Source organism: Pristis pectinata, chromosome 12 (genome assembly GCF_009764475.1).
Source record: "Pristis pectinata isolate sPriPec2 chromosome 12, sPriPec2.1.pri, whole genome shotgun sequence".
Classification (NCBI taxonomy): Eukaryota; Metazoa; Chordata; class Chondrichthyes; order Rhinopristiformes; family Pristidae; genus Pristis; species Pristis pectinata.
Window position 1 is genome coordinate 35,167,267 of NC_067416.1, and position 25,709 is coordinate 35,192,975.

At 41.8% G+C, this 25,709-nt stretch overlaps 1 protein-coding gene across 3 annotated transcripts in view; it reads left to right on the top strand.

Annotated features, from left to right (window-relative positions):
* Positions 1-25,709, top strand: part of prkg1b (protein kinase cGMP-dependent 1b) — a 556,354-nt gene that overhangs the window by 504,262 nt on the left and 26,383 nt on the right. For all 3 annotated transcript variants that reach the window (XM_052027531.1, XM_052027532.1, XM_052027534.1), the window contains 2 exons: positions 1,419-1,515; positions 21,076-21,215. In XM_052027531.1, coding sequence (XP_051883491.1) covers positions 1,419-1,515; positions 21,076-21,215 — 237 coding nt within the window. The remainder of the gene's footprint in view (positions 1-1,418; positions 1,516-21,075; positions 21,216-25,709) is intronic.

The window sequence follows — 25,709 nt, forward strand, 5'->3', positions numbered from 1 at the left end:
CATGTAACCCTCCTTTTGGAGCATTGTGGGGGAGCTTGGGCCACATTGTCCTGGAGGCACGCATTGTTGGGCAGTGCCTGGACAACATGGTCTTTCCATTGTAGTGCCGGGCTGGGATACTGGCATTGTGAGTAGGTTATTTACCTCCATCTTTAAGGGAATTCCTAAACTCTCAAGACCCCCAATATTTAGTCTCCCTGATGTGTGGCCAGTTCTGATCTCAACCCCTACCTCCGAATCCAATCACTCTCATGACATAACAGTTTTTCCAACACACCTCCTCTGTCCCGAACAGTAACTGCTGGTATTCTGTTCCTGGTTCCATCCCCATCTTTCTGCTGCCCCACTCTGCTGATCTGAATGGGTGTGCTTGAATTTCTGGGTATGTGGTTAGCAAAGTTTTCCATGTCATTGTATTTTGTTTATCATTAAGAGTTGCTACATTAAGATGACAGCAGAATATGAATAAAATATAATCCTCTTGTTCAAAATGTGAGACTCAAATAAGTCTGTGAGTAGTTCTCTCACATTGAACTACCCCATAAAGTCGGTTAAAGGCCAATTATGAGATCATGTGGTCAACTCTTTTTTTAGCCACCAGTTGCCTATCTAGAGTGCATATCATCAAATTTTTCTCCTCATACCAGGGCATACCACATGTTGCTAATTTTAGAGCTGCATGCATGCTAGTGGATATATGTGAGGCTTTTACATACTCTTCTGTTTTTCTCAGACTCTGTGTCATCTTTGGCTGTGTTTCAGAATTGTCTTTTATATTCCTCAACCACTGGCAGTGTGATTAGAAAATTTAAATGTACATGAGCAAGATTCAAGCACTTCATCTAATCCTTAACAACAATGTACAGTCCCAGAGGGAATCTCTTTGTGGGATTTGCTGTGAAGTGTTTCCCAATACAAAACAGGATGTGATTTCTATCTAGAGACGTTTATGGAATCGCTATTTCTGAACCCTCCCATCTAGAGAATCTTTGACAACTGCACACGAGGAAATTGTTTGGGAGATAACTCAGATAATGAGATGTGGAAACCTAAAACACCTTCTTTTCCTTGCCTTGAAAGATTGGTGATTAAAATCTGTAACAAAAAATATTTGCCAATGCAAAACAAAGAGAAAGAAAATCTTAAGCAGAATGTGCTTTGCCAGAATTATTTCTAGCCTATTCCTGCATTATTTTTTCTGACTTGATGGACATGGAGAAATTTCAGAATCTAAACATTTTTATTTTGGATTTATGGGATCAGAACATGGTCGATTTATTGAACAAAGTCTAGGCCTCAGCTGAAGGACCCTCTGCTAGCAGATTGCTCTCAATGTTCTACCATCCTGTAGTAATGCTGCAAAATTGTCGTTTCATCACAACTAAGAACTTTCCATTTTTTCATGTGACAAAATCTAGATATGAAGCAGAATCTGCCTTCTTCTCAAACCTGAAGCTATGTGATTTTAACATCATCGACACGCTGGGAGTTGGGGGATTTGGAAGAGTTGAACTGGTAGGTACATTTTTCTTTCAGATAAATGTGTGTCTATTAGTCTAATCATTAAAAGAATGAACTTGCATTTATGAAGCACCTTTTACAACCTCTGATGTCCATAAACATTCTTTATGTATCAGGAATGTGGTCTTGGTTGCAAGGAATGAACTATAATACAGTATTATAAAGTGTTGTTTGAAGTCAAGATTTTCGTTCTTGGGTTTCTAAATATAATACTAAAGGGAAGTTTCCTCTGAGTTAGAAATTCTGGCAGCACCAAATACACATTTTCTATAAATAAAATGTCCACTAATGCTGGTGCTTCAAACTTTAACCACTTCTCTTTAAAGGGCACAGCATGAACATTTATTAACCTCATTAATGGAGAGACTTTATTTCTTGCTTCCTGAGTCCCTATTAAAGGGACATCAGTAGGAAATGTACAAATACACTGAGTATTTATTAAACAAATGGTATTTTTTCCTACTGATGTTGACTTGAGGCTTTGGAGGGAACTTGAAGAACATTGTAGTAAACCATGGGAGTATTTACAGTGGCAGCCTAGGGTCTAAATCCTCAGAGAACGAGCTAGCAATGAAGTTACCTTGCTCATCAGGAGTATTCCTCAGAAAACAATTGCAGACTTTACCATTTTAAGTTAGGGCCAGGGAATGGAGGTTTCTGGCTGTGGTGAAAATTTAAATTCAGAAATATGAGTTATACATCAAATCTGTCATCGATGGACATTGAGAACAAGATGCAGAAACCGCAGGAGAGGACATTCCAGGTAGGTCGTGAGCCAAGCAAGACTTCAACATCCAGTGCAGTATGAGATATCAGCTTGGTGCAGCGTGTATGAAGGTAGTGCCACTGAACTGGTTAGAAACATGGTCAGAGATCTGTGTCATCTTCTGGAACTGGTTCTGCAACCAAAGAGCAACATCCGCTCTAAAGGAGGCGATGTGAAGGTCAGCCAGAGGGCTGTTCACTGTACACAGAAGTAGCAGATGCTCTAGTCATCTTTCCACAGAAAATATGGCACTGGCAAGGAAGACCCAATTTTCTGAAATGCGCAGCATTCCCAAAGAAGACTGACTACACTGACCTTGCTTTTCATGTACTTAAACAAAGCTCCCTGCTTTTTATTAGGTAGAGTTCCTGTTCCATTGAGGTAGGTACGGATCATAATGACACAATGCATAATGATACTTGTATTTTTTGAAAGTGTTCTGACCACCTAGACATTTTACATTTATACCTACCCTCACAAAGAGTGAAAATATCAAGTTTGGAATGTATGTTTTCCCCATCTGCCTTGCTGATTGATTTTGATTAAGTTGGCAGAATGATGAGGAATGTTGTATGCTTTAAAATGATTGCGGTGAAAAATGGACATGGATGTTTGGCTCTGCCCAAAGCCAGATTGATTAGCTCTGCAGATCTGCACCTCCTAAAATTACTCTGTGCTCCCACATATTCCTTGTGGATAAGGCATGCCTGAGCTACTGAGAAATGGCTCACTGTTCACTGTACACAGAAGTAGCAGATGCTCTAATCATCTTTCCACTGAAAGTATGGCACTGGCAAGGGAGTACATACATGAATATTGCAGCTCCACCGACTTGCAGATGGAAATAACTTAAGTATTCTTTGTGCACAGGTCCTTGATGTGCTGAGGGATTTAGGTATGTGGGGAATCAGAGATCAAGCTCGTAAAGTGTGACTGTGTTTATGGGGCCGATATTATTTTGCCCTACATTTTGTTTCTGGCTGGTTGTTTTGAGGAAAATATCTGGAAGAAGAAGCAAAGCTAAAAGTTTAGAGATCCTGCTAGCAAAAGAGCAGCACAGAAAGGCAGCTATCTGAGGGCACAGTATGTAGTTAACTTGGCAGGAGGCAGACAGTTGACTGCTTGGAGACTCCTAACAGCATAGAGAATGGGACAAAATGAGAAAGAATCTCACAGGACTGAAAACAAGTGCCATGGTAAAATTAACTAAAAAGCACCAGCCTCAGCAAAGCAATGGTTTTACCTTTAACACTGTACAAGCCACCATATTAGCACTACATCTTGTTATAGCCCCTGCAAAAGCTCCTATTTCCTTCCATGAAATATGTAGTTTTCCAAATCCATGTGATTCCTTTAGCTAGACAGATGCTCTGTACTTATCCTTTCAGCGCATGTAGAACATAGACTAATAATTCAGAGACACCTGAGTTTGTATTGTATGTTGCTGGTGTATGTTTTGAAGGCTGCCCACAACTAGTGAGATAACATCTCTGCTGATGGCAAACTTGCCCCACTCTGCCACACCAACCATTTGGTTCTTTCCATTTATATTGAGCATGGACAGAGAGTTTGATTGTTGCTGCCAAGATATTGTGCATTCACCTGCATTACTTAGTTCCTCTGCTATGAGTTTACTTGCATGTTGATGAAGTGATGGTCTTTCCTATTCATGATATGGGGCAGTTAGGGAGAAGGTACATGTGTGCTACTAGTAAGATTTGTGGGTAATTGTCCACTCAACCAGAGGGCAGAACCATATTATTCGGTCATCCCATTTTCATGAGGCAAGAAACTGACTCATTGCCTCAGGCAAAACAAACCTTCTGTGACTGCCTTCACTTACCAGTGAACTGAAACCCAAGGCAAATGCCACGAGCAGGGCTTGAAAAGGTTCAGTGATGTAGACATTTCACACTGTGGTGTGTTTCACAACAGGGCTGTGCTGTAGGCTCGGCTTTGTCGCCTTCTCCTTCCTGCTGCCACTTGGCATTCTGGACTGAAAATATACGGGTCCAATCAAGTCAGCCCTCCCAAACCCGTGACAGGGTAGCAAGATGTAGTGACGCCTCAGAGTGACTGGACAATGTACAACTAGGGCTTTGCTGCCCAGGACACCCTGACAGCCTTTAACTGGGGCAAGGCTACTGTCAAAGTTTGTGAGGCTTTGAAAAGAGTTTTTAAATATCTCTGATGCCTTGAGATATCCAAAATCTATTGATATTTATTTAATATATAAAATATAAATTATTAAAAGCACAGAAAAAAGACATCTAATTAAAGTAAAATAAGTGAAAAATAAATAACAGAAATTGCCTTTGTTTCAGAATCTCCAAGTCTGGAATTCCCATTCAAATGAATTGGTATTCCAGTCCAATGCCAGTTCCAGCTGGCATGTGATTGCAGAGGCAGATTTCCCAGCATCTGTCACTCAGTTCATCCTAGACTACAGCTGGTCAGTGCGCCTGGCCTACCTACTTAACTGCAAGTGGTTTGAACGTCAGCTGGCCTTAGCCATTTTGATTTGTTCCTGTGAAGAAAGGACTCTTCACTCATGCTCAGGTAGTTGTATCAGGGTCTACAATCAGGACCTCACGAATGCCTGGGGTACAAGTGTGCCTAGCATTTTTTCCCTTCTGCCAACCCATCACTTCCTCCTCTCAGCTCACAAAGGCAGTGCAACAGATAGCAATAGCAATGTTTGTGGAATTAATGCAAAAACTTCCCTAAACTACTTACACCCATTCTACAAGCCAACTCACTCACATGCATGTCATGGCTTCTCCCAGCTAGATAATCCATGGCAGACACATTGCACACTGCAAGGTGTTTACTAAAACTTTTCCCTATCTCTTGCAGGAGAAAATGACACACCACTACTACCAGAAATTACAGACCTAAAGCAACTGCTAGCAGACCAATTAATCTGAAGCAGAGGATGGTAGTGAATGTGAGACTAACAGAAAATATGACCAGTGGCTCCTCAGACTGATAGGGATAAGATCATTCCTCCTGGAAGGCTCATAGAGAATAGGCCATCCTGCCCCAGGCATTTCTCCCCTCCTTTCATTTGCTCTCTCTGCTGCTCCTGGTCATGCTTGAGGCCTGACAAGGTCACCTCCAAGGCTTCCACATTTTAAAATAACAAAAGGAACCTTCACCTTAATGTTCAGCAAAAGTTCAATTTAATTATCTCCTACACTTGCTAATGTTATTAACCTCGGACCTTTCCTTAGGCAGCCAATTCTGAACTGTCACCATTCTCTGTGTGAAATAGTCCATTCATTTACCTTCTTCAAGCTAATAACAATATATACGTGACAACATTATAGCGACTTCTACTGAAACATAAAAAACAATATTTAACCGTCTGAGCCTATGATTTATTTGTTGTTTTTTGAATAAGGCAGTTATGTTGGAACCCATCCATTGTTTAATCATCTTGTAGTCTAACGTCTTTTAAGCATGATGTGTCCTTCCTGCCAGGAATCGGGCACAGATGCTTTATCATTTGAAACCAGGGATTTAAAGTTGAAAATCTCAGAAGGTCCCTGATCATAATTTTAACCATAATAAAACCTGACATTCATCAGGATCACTTATGACCTTTCCTGCTTTGTCCTTGACAAATCATTGTCCTTAGCCTTGCGTCTCAGTGTTAAATAAATTACATTGTCAATTGGGAACTTTATGCATTTAATATAATTATTTTTTTTAATTATTGAGCTTCATGATTATAAACTGCCAAACATTAATTTTTAAAATAATTATCAGGACATTGTTGAAGTATCATTTTAAATAATATCTCAATAGTAAGGTTCTAAAGAATCCAACACACTGTCTAATTTTCTGCTGGAGCACATCGATTGTGAAACTCCAATTTTTCCCCCTTTTTCCTACCATTCCCCAACAAGTACTCGTCAAACAAAGTGTCTCTGGGATATACCTCCACTTACCTGCAACCATGACTGGTTGAAGTAATACCTCACACAAACGAAGGTTTGGTTTTGGTCACTCCAGGATATCACTGCAGTAGTTCTTCAGTGCAGAGTCCTCTGCCCAACCATCTTCAGCTGCTTCATCAATGGCCTTCCTTTCATCATAAAGTCAGAAGTGGTGGTGTTTACTGATGATTGCACAACATTCAATTCCATTCACATCTCCTCAGAAATTGAATCACTCCAAGCCTGAATGCCGCAAAATCTAGACAATCCTGAGACATAGGGCTGAGTGGCAAGTAACATTTGCACTACAGAAGGGCCAATGGTTATCTCAACAAGAGGATGTCTAATCACCTGTACTTGATATTCATAAATGCTGTTGCGACAAGAGCATGTCAGAGGCCAGGAAATCTATGTCAACAACGGTCACCTTGAGCTCCCAGTTGCATGCCATTTCAACTCCCCTTCTGTCTGTCCTCGGTCTTCTTCACAGCCAAGGTGAGGTGAAACGCAAACTAGAAGAACAACAACTCATATTCCGCCTGGGTAGTCCACAACCCAATGGTATGAACATTGAATATTCCAATTTCAAGTAACCCCACACCCCCTGTATTCGTTTCCCTCTCCTTCTGGTTCACCCAGGTTCTCTCACCCTCCTTTTTCCAAACACCAACTCCCCTCAGCTTTCCCTATCATTCACACACTTAACAGACTCGGTCTCCTATCCCCTCTACCCTACTGGTTCCATCTGCCCATCATCCCTCCATTATCTGGTTCCACTTATCACCTTCCTTAATTGTCAGATTCCAGTGTCTGCAGCCTCTTGTGCCTCCACTTATATCACCTTCCAGCTTCTGACTCTACTTTCACCCTCCCCTCCTCCCACCCAGCTCCATCTGCCCCCTTTTTGTTCTCTCTACCTATCTGTCTCTACATATAACCCATCAGCCTCTCTGTCCCAACTACACTCCTCCCCCTTCCCCACCTGGCTCCATCATCTCCCTCCTCACCCGGTCCTGCATAAATGTGCTTTTGCTATGAATGTGGTTGCCATCTATATTCTGAAGTGGAGATCCAAGGCCCAGTTGATAAAAGTTATAAACAGCAGGTTGTCCAGTTAATGCGGGGTAGCTTTGTGCTTTCTAACACCAAGCGGAGCTTAGAGCTTTAAATGTAATAGTTTGTCGGCAACTTGTCGTCACGATGATACTTGGAGATCTCTAAGCCAGAACTGCCATCTGTTGTGACAATGTTGGCAAGCATCGAAAGGTGAAGTATCTTAACTCCAGGCTATTTATTCCTCATTTTGTGAAGCTTTGTTTGCACGTTATACTGAAGCTGTCCATCTTGAAGATCACCTTCCTATGCTGACTTTACCTGTAGATCTTATTAATCTGATGTCATTGATTGGCTGGATGAGATATTAGGTCAGAGATTAGGATGACCCTGTTGTTTGACAGTCTGGCTACATTAGTGTAAAGCTTTATTCCTGGACAAATGGAGAGTGAGTTCAAATCTCACCAGGGTAGTTTGACAACTTGAAATCATTAAAAAAAAACAAGAAGCTATGATGAAAAATGCCACTGATTACTCAAAACAAACTGTCCATCCTTCCCCAGTCTGACCAATAGCTAACTTCAATCCCCATCAATGCAGTTGGTTTTTGACTGCCTGAAGTGATTTAGAAAGCCATTCTGTTGAATCAAAATAATGAGCAACGATGCCTTGCTCAGGTTGTACAACAATGATGTCTTGCTGCAGCTGTGAGACCTTATCTATAGACTTGTGTACAGTCTTGGTCTCCTTATCTGAGGAAGAGTGTTCTTGGCATTGAAGGAGTGCAGATTTACTAGACTGATTTCTGGGATAGCAGGACAGGAGAGATTGAGTTGATTAGGCCAATATTCACTGGAGTTTAGAAGAATGACAGAAGACCTCATGCAATTCTGACAGGACTCAACAGATTAAATGGAGCGGGGAGTATCCAGAACTTGGAGTCACAACCTCAGGATACTGAGTATACCATTTAGAATCGAGATCAAGAGAATTTTCTTCACCCAGAGGGCGATGAACCTCCCGCAGAAGGCAGTGTTCGGCAAGTCATTAAATATATTCAAGTAGGAGATAAATCTATTTCTTAAAGATAATGGAAACAAGTAATGTGAGGAGAAAGTGGGTACTTATTGAATGCTGGAGCAGGCCGAATAAAGCCATCTCAAAACTTTATTCATAATTCCCTTCTGAAAAAAAGTGAATGATCTTTGTTCTTCCATGCCTTATCTACTTAGTCTCCTACCTTTTATCACATTTTTTTCCTGGAGTTGGGGTATGGCATAGCTGAGGAATTATGGAGCTACGATTGAAGGCTGAGGGAGCGAATTCACCTTCGCCCAGATAATCAGTAATGGAAGGATGCTCAAACAGATTAGCAAGAAACTGGGGAAGTAAGTAGGGAATGAGGTGAAAATAATGGAGGTTGCAGTGATGTATATTAGAGATGGAAAGGACTGACAAATAATATTAAATAAAACAGAAAATGCTGGAAATACTCAGCAGGTCGGGCAGCACCTGCAGAAAGAGAAACAGTTAACATTTCATGTCTGGTGGTAGGAGGCAGAGGTTGGTAGTGGAGGGTTGGTTTTCGGATTGGAGGCCTGTTACCAGTAGTGTGCCATAGGGATCTGTACTTGGTCCGCAGCTGTTGGTCATACACTGTATGTTAATGATTTGGATGAACATGTAGGTGGCATGGTTAGTAGGTTTGCTGGTGACACCAAAATTGGTGGTGTGGTGGACAGTGAAGAAGGTTGTCTAAGGTTACAACAGGATCTAGTTCATCTGGGAAAGCAGGCAAAGGAATGGCAGGTGGAATTTAACTCAGAAAAGTGTGAAGTGATGCATTTTAGGAAATTAAACCAGGGCAGTATTTTCACAGTAAATGACAGGGCCCTGGGGAGTGTTGTAGAACAGAGACACCAAGAGGTACAAGTACATAACTCCCTGAAAGTGGCGACACAGTTAGGGTGGTGAAGAAAGCATATGGCATGTTTATTTGTATTTGTCGAGGCATTGAGTACAAAGGTTTGGACATTAAGTTACAGCTGTACAAGACATTGGTGAGACCACACTTGGAGTATTGTGCCCAGTTCTGGTCACCAAGTCATGGGAAGGATGCGATTAAATTACAGAAGGTGCAGAAAATATTCACAAGGATATTGCCAGGACTGGAGGGCTTGAGCTTTAAGGAGAGACTGGATCAGTTGGGACTGTTTTCCCTGGAGTGAAGGAGACTGATGGGTGACTTTATAGAGGTTTAGAAAATCACAAAGGGCATAGATAGGTTTAGATAGTCAGTCTTTTTCCCAGGGTAGGGGAGTCTAAAACTAGAGGACATAGGTTTAAGGTGAGAGGAGAAAGATTTAAAGGGAGTCTGAGGGGGAGGTTGTTCACACAGAGGTGGTGGGTACATGAACAAGCTGCCCGAGTCATAGAGTAGTACAATATGGAAACAGACCCTTCGGCCTAATTCATCCATGCCAACCATCTAAGCTAGTCCCTTTTACCTGCATTTGGCCCAGATCCTTTTCAACCTTTCCTATCCAGAAAGGAAGTCCTATCCATAGAGGAAGTGGTAGAAGCAGGTACAATTACAACATTTAAAAGAGATTTGGACGGGTACATGGATAGGAAAGGTGCAGAGCGACGTGGGCAAAACACAGGCAAATCTGTCTAGCTGAGGAAGGCACCTTTGTCAGCATGAACAATGTGGGCTGAAGGGCCTGTTTCTGTGCTGTATTACTCTATGACTCCATATTGGATGACAGAGAAGGATCAAAGGACAGAGTGGCCTACTCCTGCTTTTAATCTCTATGTTTGTGTTACACCTGAAAACCAAATTGTTGCACATGCCCCATTGTAGTCCTCACTTTAGTCCACTGGAGTAGAATTCATGCGCAGTCTTGCCCTCCGACTCCCAAGTAACACCATCCCTTGCCCAAGCTGCAGGCACTCATGCAATGTGCATCATGACCACTCTCTTCAGTAGCAGTATGCCAGTAACTGAGCTGGAAAATTCACATTGTCCTCCTCACTCTCTTGTCGCCCAGTAGTCAGTCTTGGCCAATAGGAGTTCTTGGATATCTGAAGGAAGAAATGCATACAGGTTTGCTGATGCTGAGGCAGTGGTGGAATTTATAAGTGCAAGCCCATGTTACCAGTTGTTTGTAGATCAGGAGAAACACTGGGGTGAGGGATGATTTGGATAGGAGAAGGTAGATTAGGAAGTGGCTTGCCATTATCTTCAAATTTCTCTGTACCACTGGTGGGGCTCAGAATCAATGTTCACTGCTCTAATAATTCCCATTACTCACTCTTAGGTGATTGAACTAGTGGCCAAATGCTTAATTCATTGCCAGTCTGTTATTGTTGATGGTGATTTATGACCTGGTTTTGTGAGTGTGAGATAATGAGTCTGGCAATATGTCTGCCATTGTTGAATAGCTCGGTGTGTGTGTAACTTGTGAGATGTGGGTGTTGGAGTGATAGTTGATATGAAAGGGCATGGTGGAGCATATGAATATTAGGTTAGAGTTGTGATTGAAAGAAATTATTGTTGGAAAAGTGATGGTGATGTGCAGTATGAGCAGTGTGTGAGCCGTAATGATAGAACAACCTCTAACTTAACAACCAGCAGGAACAAAGCTAGAATAATTATACCTCGCCATCTGCGTCCTGAATTAAGCTTTCTGTCTTGTAGTTCATCAAAGGCATCGATGAACGTCATTGATGCCATTGAGTTAAGGACCTATTTTGCACTGAAACCAATATCCAATGTGCAACACGTGACTGAACCATGACAGCATGAACATTAATAATTCTCATTCATTCCATTGACAGTCTATATTTTAGTTAAACAAAAAATGAAATGCTTTGAGAATTTAAGTATCAGCAGTGCTATTATCAATAATATTATCAGTTGTTAGATCAAGCAAAACATATGTTTTGCTTGATATAACAACTGATAATATTATTGATAATGATACCACTGGCAATTTAGCTGAACAGGCTCCATTTGGAATGAAGCCATATTGACTCCAATCTTCATTGCTGTTGCATTCATTTATGGATCTAACAAATGATGATATTTATATATTGCCTTTAATCTTACAAAATATCCATGAGTGTTTCAGAGCAGCGTAATCAATGTATGTAGACCTTGACCCAAGGAGAGTGATATGAGGACAAGTAATTTAAAAATTGTTTGAAGAGATGGTCTTAAAGAAAGAGCTAAATAGAGAGGTTTAAAGATGGAATTCCAGAACTTGACGACTAAACAGCAAAAGGAAACAAAGAAATCAAGAATGAATTTGAATTTGTAGATCATCCAACTCATCCCATGGCACTCCATACCAACTTAAAATTTTTCAAGCAGAGATTTGTATATTTCATTAAATCGTGCCAGGAGATTAAAGTCAAGATCAAAGTCAAGTTTGTTGTCATATGCACAGGTACATGTATGCACAAGTGCAATGAAAAACTTACTTGCAGCAGGATCACAGGAACATAGCATCATTCACAAGAAAAACATAAATTAAACATAAATTATACACAATTTTTACAAGGAAGAACACAATCAGAACAAAAAAAATCCATTTTAGTGCGAAGTGATCGAAGTGATCAAAGTGGTCATGGTGTTGCTAAACTGTAATTATTAGATTTTTGCCGGTTGGTTCAAGAACTGAATGGTTTATGGGAAGTACCTTACTTAATCTTGAGTAGATAGACTGCCTTTGTTAAACATTTCTTTCCTCCAGAAGGACACCTTCTAATACATAAAATATTTTGCTCCTATTGTATTTCATTACAAAGTAATGAATGTATCCCTGAGAGAGTGGTTTTGAAAACTGGCAGAATTGTAAGTGCCAGATTGTGTGAACTTGTGAACTCCAGTTCTAAACCTGTCAAAGTTCCTAAACTTCAGTGAGAGGTCACCTGAGCCAGCAACTCCCCGATTAGATCAGAGCCTGACCAACAGAAATCTCAAACTAACTTGCAGCCCTTCCCATGGAAACAGTATCTCTGACAATGTAGCACTCCCTTGTTCACACACCCAAGTATTGGCAGAGATGGGGAATGCTCACACTTTGGGTTTTGGATTGTTATTTTCAGGTTGGAACAGAAACCTGCAGGCTGAAATCATTGATGACTCTTCTGTTCACCGGGAAGCCAGTGGGCCTGTGCAGTGATGTGGAGTAGCGTACAGCACTCAATCTGTATTAGTTGTGCAAAATTATGCTGCATCTACCAGGCTTTGAAGTGGTACAAATATTAGCTAGAGAGTTGAGGCCTACTTCTGTGTTAGTTAAAGGACCTGACCATATTTGAGCTAAGAATCCAAGTCATCCATCATCGTTTCATGTTTCCTCCCAGGAAATCTCTTCCCATCTCAGGCTCACTGCTCTCTATCACCTCTCTACCCCAATCCTTCTCCAATACCCTTCCACCTATGATAGTTCACTTGATTGCACCATACAACCTGAGGGCTTCTTAATTCACTGGATGGACCACACGGCGTCCTCGGGCAAAGCGAGAAGTGGAGGGGTCTGCTTCCTAATTAACCCCTCATGGTGCTCAGACATGATGGTCCTGGCAAGTTCTTGTTCAGCTGACTTGGATTATCTAACAGTGAAGAGCCGTCCATGCTACCTGCCACTGAAGTTCACTTCAGCTATCCTGATGGCAGTCTACATCACACCCCAGGTGAATGTGAAGCCTGCACTCAATGAACTATACGCGTTGATGAACAGCCTTGAAACGGGATACACTGAGGCCCTCTTCATCATACCCAGTGACTTCAATCAGGCCAACTTCAAGAGTGTGTTACCAAAATACTACCAGCACATCTGTCCCACCAGGGGCCCAAACACCCTTGATCATTGCTACACAACCATCAAAGACGCCTACCGAGCCAACCCCCCACCCACTTTGGTAAATCAGACCACCAGGCTGTACTCCTTCTCCCTGCGTACTAACAGAAACTGAAACAGGAGGAACCGGTACAGAAAGTTGTACAGTGCTGGTTGGAGGAAATAGATGAGTTTCTACGCGACTGCTTTGAATAGGTAGATTGGGCCATGTTCAAAGACTCAGAAGCCAACCTAGATGAGTAAGTCACCACCATCACAGACTTTATCAGCAAGTATGCAGAGGACTCTGTACCAAAGAGGTTAATCTGGGTGTCCCCAAACCGGAAACCATGGATTAACCGGGAGATCCACTCTCTACTGAAGTCCAGTACTGTGGCGTTCAAATCAGGTGACCCTGACCTTTACGAGAAATCAAGATACAACCTCTGTAAAGCTATCAGAGATGCCAAGAGACAATACCAGTCCAAAATCGAGTCCCAGACCAGCCGTCAGTTGTGGCAGGGCTTAACTGCTGTAACAGGCTACAAAACGAAGTCGGGCAGCACTGCCAACACACACCCCTTCCCGATGAGCTTAATGCATTCTATGCACATTTTGAACAGAAGGGGATTGTAATGCCACCACCCGCCCCGACAGCATCCAATGCACCTGAACCTGTAGTCACTGTTGCGGACATAAGATCAGTCTTCCGGAGAGTGAACCCGTAGAAAGCATCTGGCCTGGATGGTGTCCCCAGATCCTGTGCAGATCAGCTGGCAGGGGTATTTGCAGACATTTTTAACCTCTCCTTACTTCAATCTGAGGTTCCCACCTGCTTTAAGTAAACCACTATTATCTCAGTACCTAAGAAAAATAAAGTAATGTGCCTATATGACTTCCGCCTGGTGGTTCTGACATCCACCAGCATGAAGTGCCTCAAGAGGCTGGTTATGGCACATATCAGCTCCAGCCTCCCAGACAACCTTGTCCCACTGCAATTCGCCTACCACTGAAACAGGTTCATGACGGACGCCATCTCCCTGGCCCTACACTCACCTCTGGAGCATCTGGACAATAGAGACACCTATGTTAGACTATTGTTTATTGACTACAGCTCCATCTTCTATACTATAATTCTAAGCAAACTGATCTCTAAACTCCTAGACTTAGGACTCAACACCTTCCTTTGCAACTGGATCCTTGACTTCCTGACCAACAGACCGCAATCAGTAAGGATAGGCAGCAACACCTCCGCCACAATTATCCTTAACACTGGTGCCCCACAAGGCTGCATCCTCAGCCCCCTACTCTACTCCCTATACACTCATGACTGTGTGGCCAGATTCTGCACTAACTCCATCTACAAGTTTGCAGATGACGCCACCACAGTGGGCCAAATTTCAAATAACGATGAGTTGGAGTACAGGAAGGAGATCGAGAGCTTAGTAACATGGTGTCATGACAACAACCTTTCCCTCAAAGTCAGCAGAACAAAAGAGCTAGTCATTGACTTCGGAGGTGGGGGGGCCCCTCATGTTTGCATCAATGGTGCTGAGGTCGAAAGGGTTGAAAGCTTCAAGTTCCTAGGAGTGAACATCACCAATAGCCTGTCTTGGTCCAACCACATAGATGCCATGGCCAAGAAAGCATACCAGTCCCTCTACTTCCTCAGGAGGCTAAAGAAATTTGGCATGTCCCCTTTGACCCTCACCAATTTTTATTGATGCACCATAGAAAGCATCCTATCTTGATTCCTCACAGCTTGGTATGGCAACTGCTCAGCCCAAGACTGTAAGAAACTTCAGAGAGATGTAGACACAGCTCAGCACATCATAGAAACCAGTCTCCGCTCCATGGATTCTGTCTACACTTCCCACTGCCTTGGTAAACTGCCAACATAATCAAAGACCCCTCCCACCCTGGACATTCTCTCTTCATCACCTCTTTGACCACTCCAACCCATCCCACACCAGGATTCAATCCCCTTGCCTATTCTACCCAGTAATCTCAATCTGCTCTCAACTTCAGAACTTGTTCCTTTCTCTGACCACCCCACACCTACCCATCAAGCTCCCAGACCACTTTTTGAAATCCCAATATTTCTCTGACCTGCTTCTGTACCAAATCTGAATCCAATCCATATCTTGAATCTTGATCCTCCTTCTGACCCTTGCCCTCCACTCTAGGTATTGATCCACTTTCTCTGAATCCATCCACCCCTAAGTCTCAATCCTCTCACAGAACCCTGTGCCTGAGGCCTCTATCCTCTCTCCACCAAAATCCTATGTCTCAATCCTTTGCTTAACTCTCTGCACTGATCTTAATCCTGTTGTTGAGCCCATCATAGAGTCATACTATATGGAATCTGGCCCTTTAGCCCAACTTGTCCGTGCCAACTGTGTTGCCCAGCAAGCTAATCCCATCTGCCCACATTTGGCCTGTAGCCCTCTAAACCTCTCCTATCCATGTACTTATCTAGATGGCTTTTAATTGTTGCTAATGTGCCCGCCTCAACCACTACTTCTGGCAGCTCATTCCAAATACGTACCACCCTTTGCGTGAAGAAGCTGCCCCTCTTGTCCCTTTTAAATCTCTTGCCTCTGATCTTAAACCAGTGCCCTCTTGTTTTTCGCACCCCCTCCCTGGGAAAAAGGCTATGTGCCTTCACCCTGTCTATGTCCCTCATGATCATATATACCTCTATCAGATCACCGCTCAACCTCCTACATTCCAGGGAGTAAAGTCCAAGTCTGTGTAACCTATCCTTGTAACTCAGGCCCCAAGTCCAGGCAACTTCCTAGTAAATCTTTTCTGCATCTTTCTAGTTTAATAACATCTTTTCGATAACAGTGCGACCAAAACTGTACACTATACTCCAAGTGTGGCCTCACTAACGTCTTATATAATTGCATCATAACTTCCCAACTCCTATACTCAATGCCTAGACTGATGAAGGCCAGCATGCCAAACGCCCTCTTCATCACCCTGTCTGCTTGTGCCGCTGCTTTCAGCGAACTATGCACTTGCGCTCATAGGTCCCTCCATTCCATAACAACCCCCAGGGCCCTACCATTCACTGTATAAGTCCTACCCTGGTCTGATCTCCCAAACTACAATACCTCATATCTTTCTCAATTGAAAGCCATTTGCCAATCCTCAGCCCACATACTTAGCTGATCAAGATCCCACTGTAGTTTATCATAACCTTCTACACTATCTACAACCCACCTTTTTTAGTATCACCTGCAAACTTATGAACCATGTCTTGTACATTCACATCCAAATCGTTTATATAAGTTACAAACAACAACAGTCCCAGTACTGACCCCTGTGGCACACCACTAGAAACAGGCTTCCAGTCTGAGAAACAGCCCTCGACCATCACCCTCTGCTTCCTACCATTGAGCCAATTATGAATCCAGTCCACTATCTCCCCCTGATCCCATGTGATCTATCCTTCCAGAATAGCCTGCCATAAGAGATCTTGTCAAGGGCCTTGCTAAAGTCCATATAGACAACATCCACTGCCCTACCCTCTTGGTTACCTCCTCGAAGAACTCCAAGAGATTTGTCAGACACGACTTCCCACGCACAAAGCTGTGCTGACTGTCCCGAATCAGACCCTGTCACTCCAAATGTTGGTAGATCCTGTCCCTCAGCATCCCCTCCAACAATTTACCCACCACCGACGTCAGACTCACTAGCCTGTAGTTTCCTGGCTTGTTTTTCTACCCTTTTTAAACAATGATACCACATTAGCCACTCTCCAGTCCTCTGGAACCTCACCTGTGGCCAGAGATGAAGCAAACTTCTCTGCAAGGACCTCTGCAATTTCTTCTCTAGCTTCCCACAAGGTCTAAGAATGCACCAGGTCAGGCCCTGGGGATTTATCCACCTTAAAGCACTTTAAGGCCTCCAATATCTCCTCCCTGCTAATTCATATGTGGTCCAATATAACACCATTGATTTCCCCCATTTCCTTAACTTCCATCATTTTCTCCACAGTAAAAACTGAAAGGAAATGGTCATTAAAGATCTCACCCACTTCCTTTGGTTCCACACACAGACAGCCATACTGATCTTTAAGGAGACCTATTCTCTCCCTATCATCTTCTGATATTCCCCCACTAGCAAGGTCACAAGCCTCCATCAGATTGCATCCCCCCACTGCAAACTCCCACCACAGCCACCCCCTCAGCACCATCACTGCAGATCAATCCAACTCATTATTATAACACCCCCTTCACCCCCTCCCCCGACACCTCTCCTTCGACCTATTCTCAGTCCTCTAATCCTCTTCTATGACCCCCCCCACCCTAGTTTTGATCCATGCACGGATCACATACCCCACCCCATGCCCTCCCACAAGATCCTTCCCCTGACCTTCCCCATCCCCACCAGGTTACAGTCCCCACTCTGACTACCAATCAGTCTCTCCAATCCCCTGCAAATCTTGATCCTGTCCAATGCTTCCCTTTCAAAGCAATGTCTTATATGACTTAATCCCCTTTTTGACCATCCCACTCTATCCCACACTGGGATCCATTCCTCTTTTCAATCTCATCCAAGTCTTTTAATCCCCTTTTTGTTCCCTAACCAACCTCCCACTGCCCAACATCTCAACCGTCTCCTTTACCATCCTCTCTTCCCCAGGTCTTGATCCTCTATCTGGCCACACCACTTACCACTAAAAGGCCTTCATCCTGATGTTCTGATGTCCACCCTTCCCCCAAGTTTCCATCTTCTCTTCGCTCTCAGCAGTTTACTTCCGAACACCTTCTTCAAAAACTCCATTCTCTAAAGAAGAATTTCCAAGCTCGTGAGTTACTCAGCCAGTCAAGTTGAAGGTTGGCAGAATAGCTCACAGGCCATAACTTGGGCATCTGTGAAGTAGATCATGAGTCTTAAAATGTTGTTCTACTTAAGACTTGTGATGTGAGAGGAGATATTTTTTGAGTTTTATGATACTTCAATGTCTGCTTTAGAACCATAATTTTACAGAAGAGTGAACTCTAGTGTCCTGTTAATAGGGAGCAATTATTACCAAAGTTACTGTCTCGCCACAGGCTAAAGATCTTTCAGTAAAAAGACAACATTATGCTTTATTACGTACTTGACTTCATTTCTGATTGTCAATCTTAATGATGCACTTTATACTTGAGTATTGTGTCAGGCTCGGTTTCTTGTGTAAATATCACTTTGAGACTTAAATTAAAACTCTTGCAGAAAGCTTACCCTCTGATGCCACCGAGATAATTTAATGACCCAGATTTTAAAAATACATTTATTTAGCCTATTTATATCCATTTCAAGATGTCTTAAAGCATTTTAGAGCTAATAGAATATTTTTATATGTGCAGTTATTGTTGCCAAAAATGCATTAGATAATTTGCTCACAACAAACTTCACGAATAATTACCAAGTATTCTGTTTTGTGATTTTGATTGAGGAACTTACAATGGCCAGGGCACCAGTGACATGGAATCTCTTGTGTCCATCTGAGAGAGTGGTGAGGAGACTCAGTTTAATGTCTCACTAAAAAAAGACAATACATCTGACAGTGTAGAACTCTCTAAGTAACACATCCAACCGTGTGCTTTTCTAAGCTTCAAAAGATAACGTTTTGTCTGAGAGAGGCAAGAGAGCTGATGCAGCTGGTGAAAATTATGGTGAGGCTGGAAATGCTCACCACTTGTAGAGTGACTCACATTAGATGCCGTGTTGAGTAGCATGTTTGTACACACTGTATAGAGTAAATTCAAAACAACTTCTGCAAGCACTGTTCAGCAAGGAAATGTGCCGGTAGCTGTCTGAGATGCTCTCCTTCTCTGTGTACTGCATCATGACATTATCTTGGCAAGAGAATCAGCACTGAAATCCAAGTAAGAGTGAGAAGTTGTTGTGCTTGTCCACTAGTTACCACAAGGCAGAGATGCTGGGAATATCTGTATCTCAAGCCTGGATGAAACCAATTGCATGAAAATTCACTGCCACAGTCAGCTAGCCAGCCACGGCAAATGTGGTCCTTGCCCTGCTCAAAAGTTGCAGTCATCACTGCAACAAGTATCAGATTTCACAGAGGACATCCTTATTGGATCACAAACATACTCACCAGGTACAGGTGTAAGCATTACTCCCTGAATACCTGGTGTGGATGCAGCTTCCTGCTGAGAGCACTTCTCCTCTTCCTCTTCCTCCTCCATCTTCTAGCTGCTCTCCATTTTCTATTCAGCAGCTTTAGGGAGAGCAGAATGACTTTGCACAAGGGTCTGCGAAACACAGGAATCGAGGGCATCAGATTCCACACCAAATCTTGTGAATCTGGGCAAAGCCATTCACCCTGATAAAGTTTGCTCTGACAGGGAAGACATCTAGAGCCACTTTGGAGTGGCAATTAAATCTCACTTCAGTCATAATTTTGATAAAATATTGAAGTCTGCATTTTGTTAGGGAAAGGCAGTTGTTTCCTTGTGGTATTCAACAATTGAACCTGTCTTCCCCTTACTCCTCCATCTTTGTTTCCTTTCACTTGCTACATGATTTCTTGGAGTCTTGGCAATTCCTGTGACACCACACATGGTAACTTAACCAAGTTAAAACAATGACAACCATTGGAAGCATTATTTCCATACATTGTTGTGCTTGAAGATGCTCACTTAACATTGACATACCACCTTTGAATCCAAAGACAGCTCAGAGTCTGTGTTCATGCATGTCAGTGCCAGAAATATTCTCACTCTTTCCACTTCACTGCAGTAATTTTGCTTGCAATTTATTGGAAACCCTGCTTGCATCGGACTTTATCAGCTTTGTGAAAATTCTCAGTACTCATGTTTATAGACCGTACTTTGGCTCCACTGCAAAATCATGCAATACTTACGAAAATATCATCCTGTCACTCTTAGTTCATCACGTCCAGAAAGACCTACAAGTTTCTATGGTAATTCAATTTGTCAGTCCTGAAAATTGCCTAATTTACTTATTTAAACTTGCCCTACTTTCATTGGTTTAAAACAAGTTTTCAGATAATGAGAATAGAGGACATGTTACTAAGAATATAATCTCAGTAGAATAAGTCAGCCACTTAAAAATAAAATGAATGGGAATTTCTCTTATTGGGTTATAGACCATTATAATTCTCAACCTCAGAGAGCTGTGGAGCCAGTGTTATTATGTAAATTAAGGCTGAATTAGATAGATTTGTAAACTCTAAGAGAATTAAGTATGTTCTACATGCCTCACCTTTTCAGATACCTTCTTCCAACATCAACTGAAGTCAGTCCTTATGACTAAGAGCCCTAAACCCTTGAGATCTGCTTTCTCTGCATTCACTCCTGTGCTTCAATCAGACCAGTGTTCCAGCACTTCGATCAGCTAATCAGATTTCCCTTTCGTGGCCCTGACAGAATCTTCTGAGTCACCTTATAACCAATGAGATGCATCTGAAGTGGATCCACTGCTCTAACGTAGAAAACATGATGGCAAGGATACTTCCCCAGTCTTCTTAGAAACATGACGCCCACTTGACAGAACAGATAGGACCTGTTCAAAAGCTGACAGAGGGAGCACTCCCCCAGTACTTCACTGGAGCTGTAATCTAACCTTTTCTGTTCTAATCTCCTGAGTAGACACCAGAGTGTAAACCCAGTGGGCAGCAGCCAACATTGTAAACTGAATACACAGGACTGGAGACTCTGATCCCAAGTTAGAAATGGATGAATTTATGACAGTATAAAAATGACATGGGCCTTGTCTTTATGTAAACTCTGTTAAGTTAAATTCTGTTTTAATTAATCACAAGTTATCTGATCAGGTGTTGCAGTGAAATTATTTCTTGGAGTAGTAAGGACAGTAAACATCAAAAAACAAACTAATTAGGGCAAACAGTGATGTATCATAGTGATTTTCACAATAATAAGGCTGTTTCCTCATTTATTCTTCATAGGTTCAATTAAAGAGTGAGGAGTCCAAAACTTTTGCAATGAAGATCCTGAAAAAGCGACACATCGTAGACACACGACAACAGGAGCACATACGGTCAGAGAAACAAATCATGCAGGAAGCTCATTCAGACTTCATTGTGAGGTAAGATCCCAGTGATAACCACATGGAACAGAAAAGAATGCAAAAATAAAAAGCGGGGCAGCTGAAACTAATGCTGATGATCATCTTTGTTTCCTTGATATAATCTATATCCTCTGTTGTACAATTTACCCACCTTTCTCTCAAATACAATGCATTGTATCGTTTCCTCGTACCTCCTCACTCTTTTTCATATCAGTTCTTTTTTTTCTATATCATATCATGTGTTTTCTTGAACAAGTCCTACTTTCTCTCCAATACAATCTGTCCTATTTCAATCCTTTACTCAGACTAATTATAATGAGATACCTGCTGCAACTTGTGTAGTTGAGGAAGATGGCAAATATGTTTTCAAAGGGGAAGCTGGATAAACACAAAAAATGTTGGTATTGCAAGATATTGTAAGGCGGGAAGATATTTATGTGGAACTTAATGCAAACACTGGGACAAGTTATGTAAATATGATGTATGTTATATGATACAATGATATCCATGTTGCTTTGGTTGCATTTAATCATTTGCTTCCATCAAGTCACATGGTTTAGTCTGGTGATCACGTCAACTACAAGTAAAAGAGGAATCAAAATCTTAGTCATTGTGGAGCTTGGTATTTATTTAGAGTTATGGAGTCATAGAGAGATGTAGCACAGAAGCATGCCTCTCGGCCCATCAATCGTGCTGACCATAATTTAGACTACATTAATCACATTTTTTACTCTTCCCACATTCCCATCACCCTTCCCCCCGCCCCCCATTCTACCACTCACCTACACACTAGAGGCCAATTAACCTACCAACCTGCATGTCCTTGGGAAGTGGGAGGAAACCAGAGCACCCAGAGGAAGCTCACCTGGTCACAGGAAGAACATGAAAACTCCACATAGTCAAGGTCAGGGTTGAACCTGACACCATAAGGCAGCAACACTACTAATTGTGCCACTGTGCAGCCTTTTTAAAAATTAATTAATTCCCATTCTTTGAGAACCATTGGCATTTTATGAGACCCCAGGAATTAAAATATCCCAAAGCTTCAACCTCCTGAACACTGCTCTGGGTTAAAATCAATCCCATAGAAACTGTAAGAAACAACTATTAATTATTTAAACTATTTTAATTCCTGAGTGTTATATATTTATGGGATATAACAGAAACTTGGGGAAATCCCTGCAATTGTGACATGCAGAATCAAAGCAAGAATGAATGTCCAATGATGGTCTGGGAGACTTTCTGTAGAAGGATCTCTGGAGGTACAAGGTTCTGCTTCCATTTAGATGTATGGATTTTTGAGTCTAGGTGAGGAATATTCTTGTGTCGTTAGAAAATACTTTAAACATGCATAGCTCTGGAAGTACCACAATTTCAAAGTTCCCCCCCCCCCCCCCCCCCCCAGAGTCACATACTGTCCTAACTTGGAGATGTACTACTAACCTTCCTTCATTGCTGGATCAAGTTCCTGGAATTCTGGGAAACACCAACTAAACAAGAACTGTACAAGTCTAAAGACATCCACCACCATCATCTTGGGGCAGCTCGGGCTGTGAGCTGTGATTGCAGCCTTACCCTTTTTTGCATACATCCTTAGAGTAATGTCTGACCATCTGAAGCAGAAAATGAATGTCTAACATGTTCAGCGCACTAATCGTTATTTGGAAGTATCTATCTTTCAAAGAGATCACTTAATATTTGAGTTAAGAGGAAGTGACCAGATTATCAGGTGCATTGTGCAGTGCACGTAAACCAGTTTAAGAAAGGTGCACAAAACTTCACCTTGCATGGTACTGGATGCATGATCATACAGATAAGAGGAAGGTCCTTTGTTCTATAGAGAATGCCGGATCAAGGAGAACAGAAGCAGTAGCAATCGGACTGTTGAAGTCTCAACTGTATGCTTGAACGGTGAATTTGCAGCTAAAGCTTTCTAAGCATTCTAATACAAATTATATGCCACCGTCCTGTAATAACAGACAGGAATCCAAGATGCAATTGAAATTCAATTGAGGCAATTTATTTCGAAGACATTAATTACAGCACTATTTTTATATACATGATACATACAAAGACAACAATTGGGTTGAGACTTTTATATTAAGATGTGGAATGATTTTAAGTGGGTGGTATATTGGTGATTTTTTTTCCAAGAGTTTTACTGTTAGGTATGAAATTTGCAATGCTTCTATCCATTATTTTTTATTTATCAAGTAATGATGTTTCATGGGTATGTTAATAACAGTGCCAACTATTGCAGTTGTCTCTCTGCTATTGGTGAGAAAGATTAAGAAAAACTCAGAGAGATTGACAAAATAGGATCAGTACAGTTGTGGCCTGGCAATGAATAGGAAGAAATCATTTACTTGTATATTCCATTTGGATAGTAATCATGACTTTGTATCTGTGTTTCAAAATGTTTCCTGTACACACATTACACAGGTCTGTGATATATCAGTACTTAACACTGACCAATATTATGTTTATCTCAGCTAATGCCAAATGTCACGAACTCGTTTTGAGTTCTTCCAGTCCCCTGCCATGACTTTGATAAATGGCTGTGGACACCTTGTTTGCACTATCTATGCTCTTTCTCTGGGCATTCTGCCAAGCTGTGTTTTCCTTCAGAAGTTACAGCGTTTTGCTTCATTGATTTGTAAGGTGCAAAGTGAATTAGCCCAGCAATTCTAAAACACTGTCACAAGATGTGCACAATATGAGAATACGTTACATGATTGCTGGAGCCAGGGTCAAGAGCATCACTGAGTGGCCTCAAAGCATCCTGAAGGGGAGGATGAAGAACTGGAATTGTGGCCCACACTGGTACCAATGAGTGATGGAGGAATGAGGTCCTGCAGGCAGATTTTAGACAGCTAAGAAAGAAGCTTAAAAGCAGGACCCCAACAAAGGTGATCTCAATACCACATGCAAACAAGTAAAGAACTAGGAGGATGGAACAAACAGAAGGCAGCACAATGGTGCAGCAGTTACTGCTGCTGCCTCACAGCTCCAGGGTCTTGGGTTTGATCCTGACCCCAGTGCTGTCTTTGTGGAGTTTGCATATTTACTCTGTGACTGCAAGGGTTTCCTTTGCTTGCTATGTTTTCCTCCCATATTCTAAAGACACACTGGTAGGTTAATTAGCTGCTGTAAATTTTCACAGTGTAGTTAATCGCAAACAGAACCAAAAGGGAATTCACGGGCATGTGTAAGAGAGAATAAATTGCAGGGGTACAGAGAAATAAGAAGAGGGAGAATGTGGGGCCAATGGGATTGTATGGCACTATATGTAAGTGCACAACACATTCTTAAGAAGATGAACTAGCAGCATAAATTGGTATGATCAAGTTGCCATTACAGAAACATGACTACAGGATGATTGAAGCAAGGATATTTGGCATTTAGGAAGGATAGACAAAAAGGAAAAAGTAGTGGATAGCACTCTTAAGAAGGGATATCTCAGGACAGGAGGTAGAAAGGGTGTCGGCTCAGTAGATCTTGGTATAAAATCAGAATTGGTTTGTGTGGAGTTAAGGAGCCGCAGAAGGTAGAAACATCAGTGGGAGTTATTTATAGGTTTTGAATGTCAGATATGATCTAGAGTATGGCAAATAAGGAAATTAGAAGGATATGTCTTGGGGGTAATACATTAATCAAATGAGATGACTCAATTGACATATAGACTGGACAAATCAAATTCGTACATACAACATAGAGGATGTATATGAGATGGACTTCTAGATCAGTGTATTGAGGAACTAACTGAGGAACAGGCTATTTTAGATCAAGCACTGTGGAGGGAGAATGGGTTAATTAACAATCTTGCTGTAATGGGCACCCAGGATAGAAAGCGGTAGAATTTTAGATTTCTCAAAGGTGACACAATTTTATCAGAAACCAGGGTTTTCGACCTAAACAAAGGAAAGTATGAAGGTATAAAAGGCAGATTGGCTAGTGAAGATTGGGAAACTACAATAAAGGGTATGGCAGTGGATAAGCAATGGCTAGCATTTAAAGTAATAATGCATGATTTGCAGCAAATATATATTCCTTTCAGGTACAAAAATGCAACAGGAAAAATAGTCCAATCATGCATTGCAGGCAAAATTAAAGATAGCATTAAATCTAAGGTAAAGGCTTATAAAGTCACCATAATGAGTGTTTAAGAATTCCGCAAAGAGTGACCAAAAATTGACTGGAAAGGAAAGGTCCTTCTCAGATTGACAGGCTACGACATGTCAGCTTATGGCATGGGCACAACTATATCAGCAAGCTGGCTGAGGGGTTCGAATGTCAAATTTCCAAATTTGTCACGACATGAAACAAAGTGTGAGGTGACTACTGAAGTAGGTGTAAAGAGACTAGAAGGGGATATAGACAAACTGAGTGAGTGAGCTGTAACATAGCAGATGGAACACTGGAAAAATACGAAGCCATCCACTTTGGTTGATAAAACAGAAATGCTGGGTATTTTTAAAATGGTGACCAAATGCAAAATGTTGATGTTCAAAG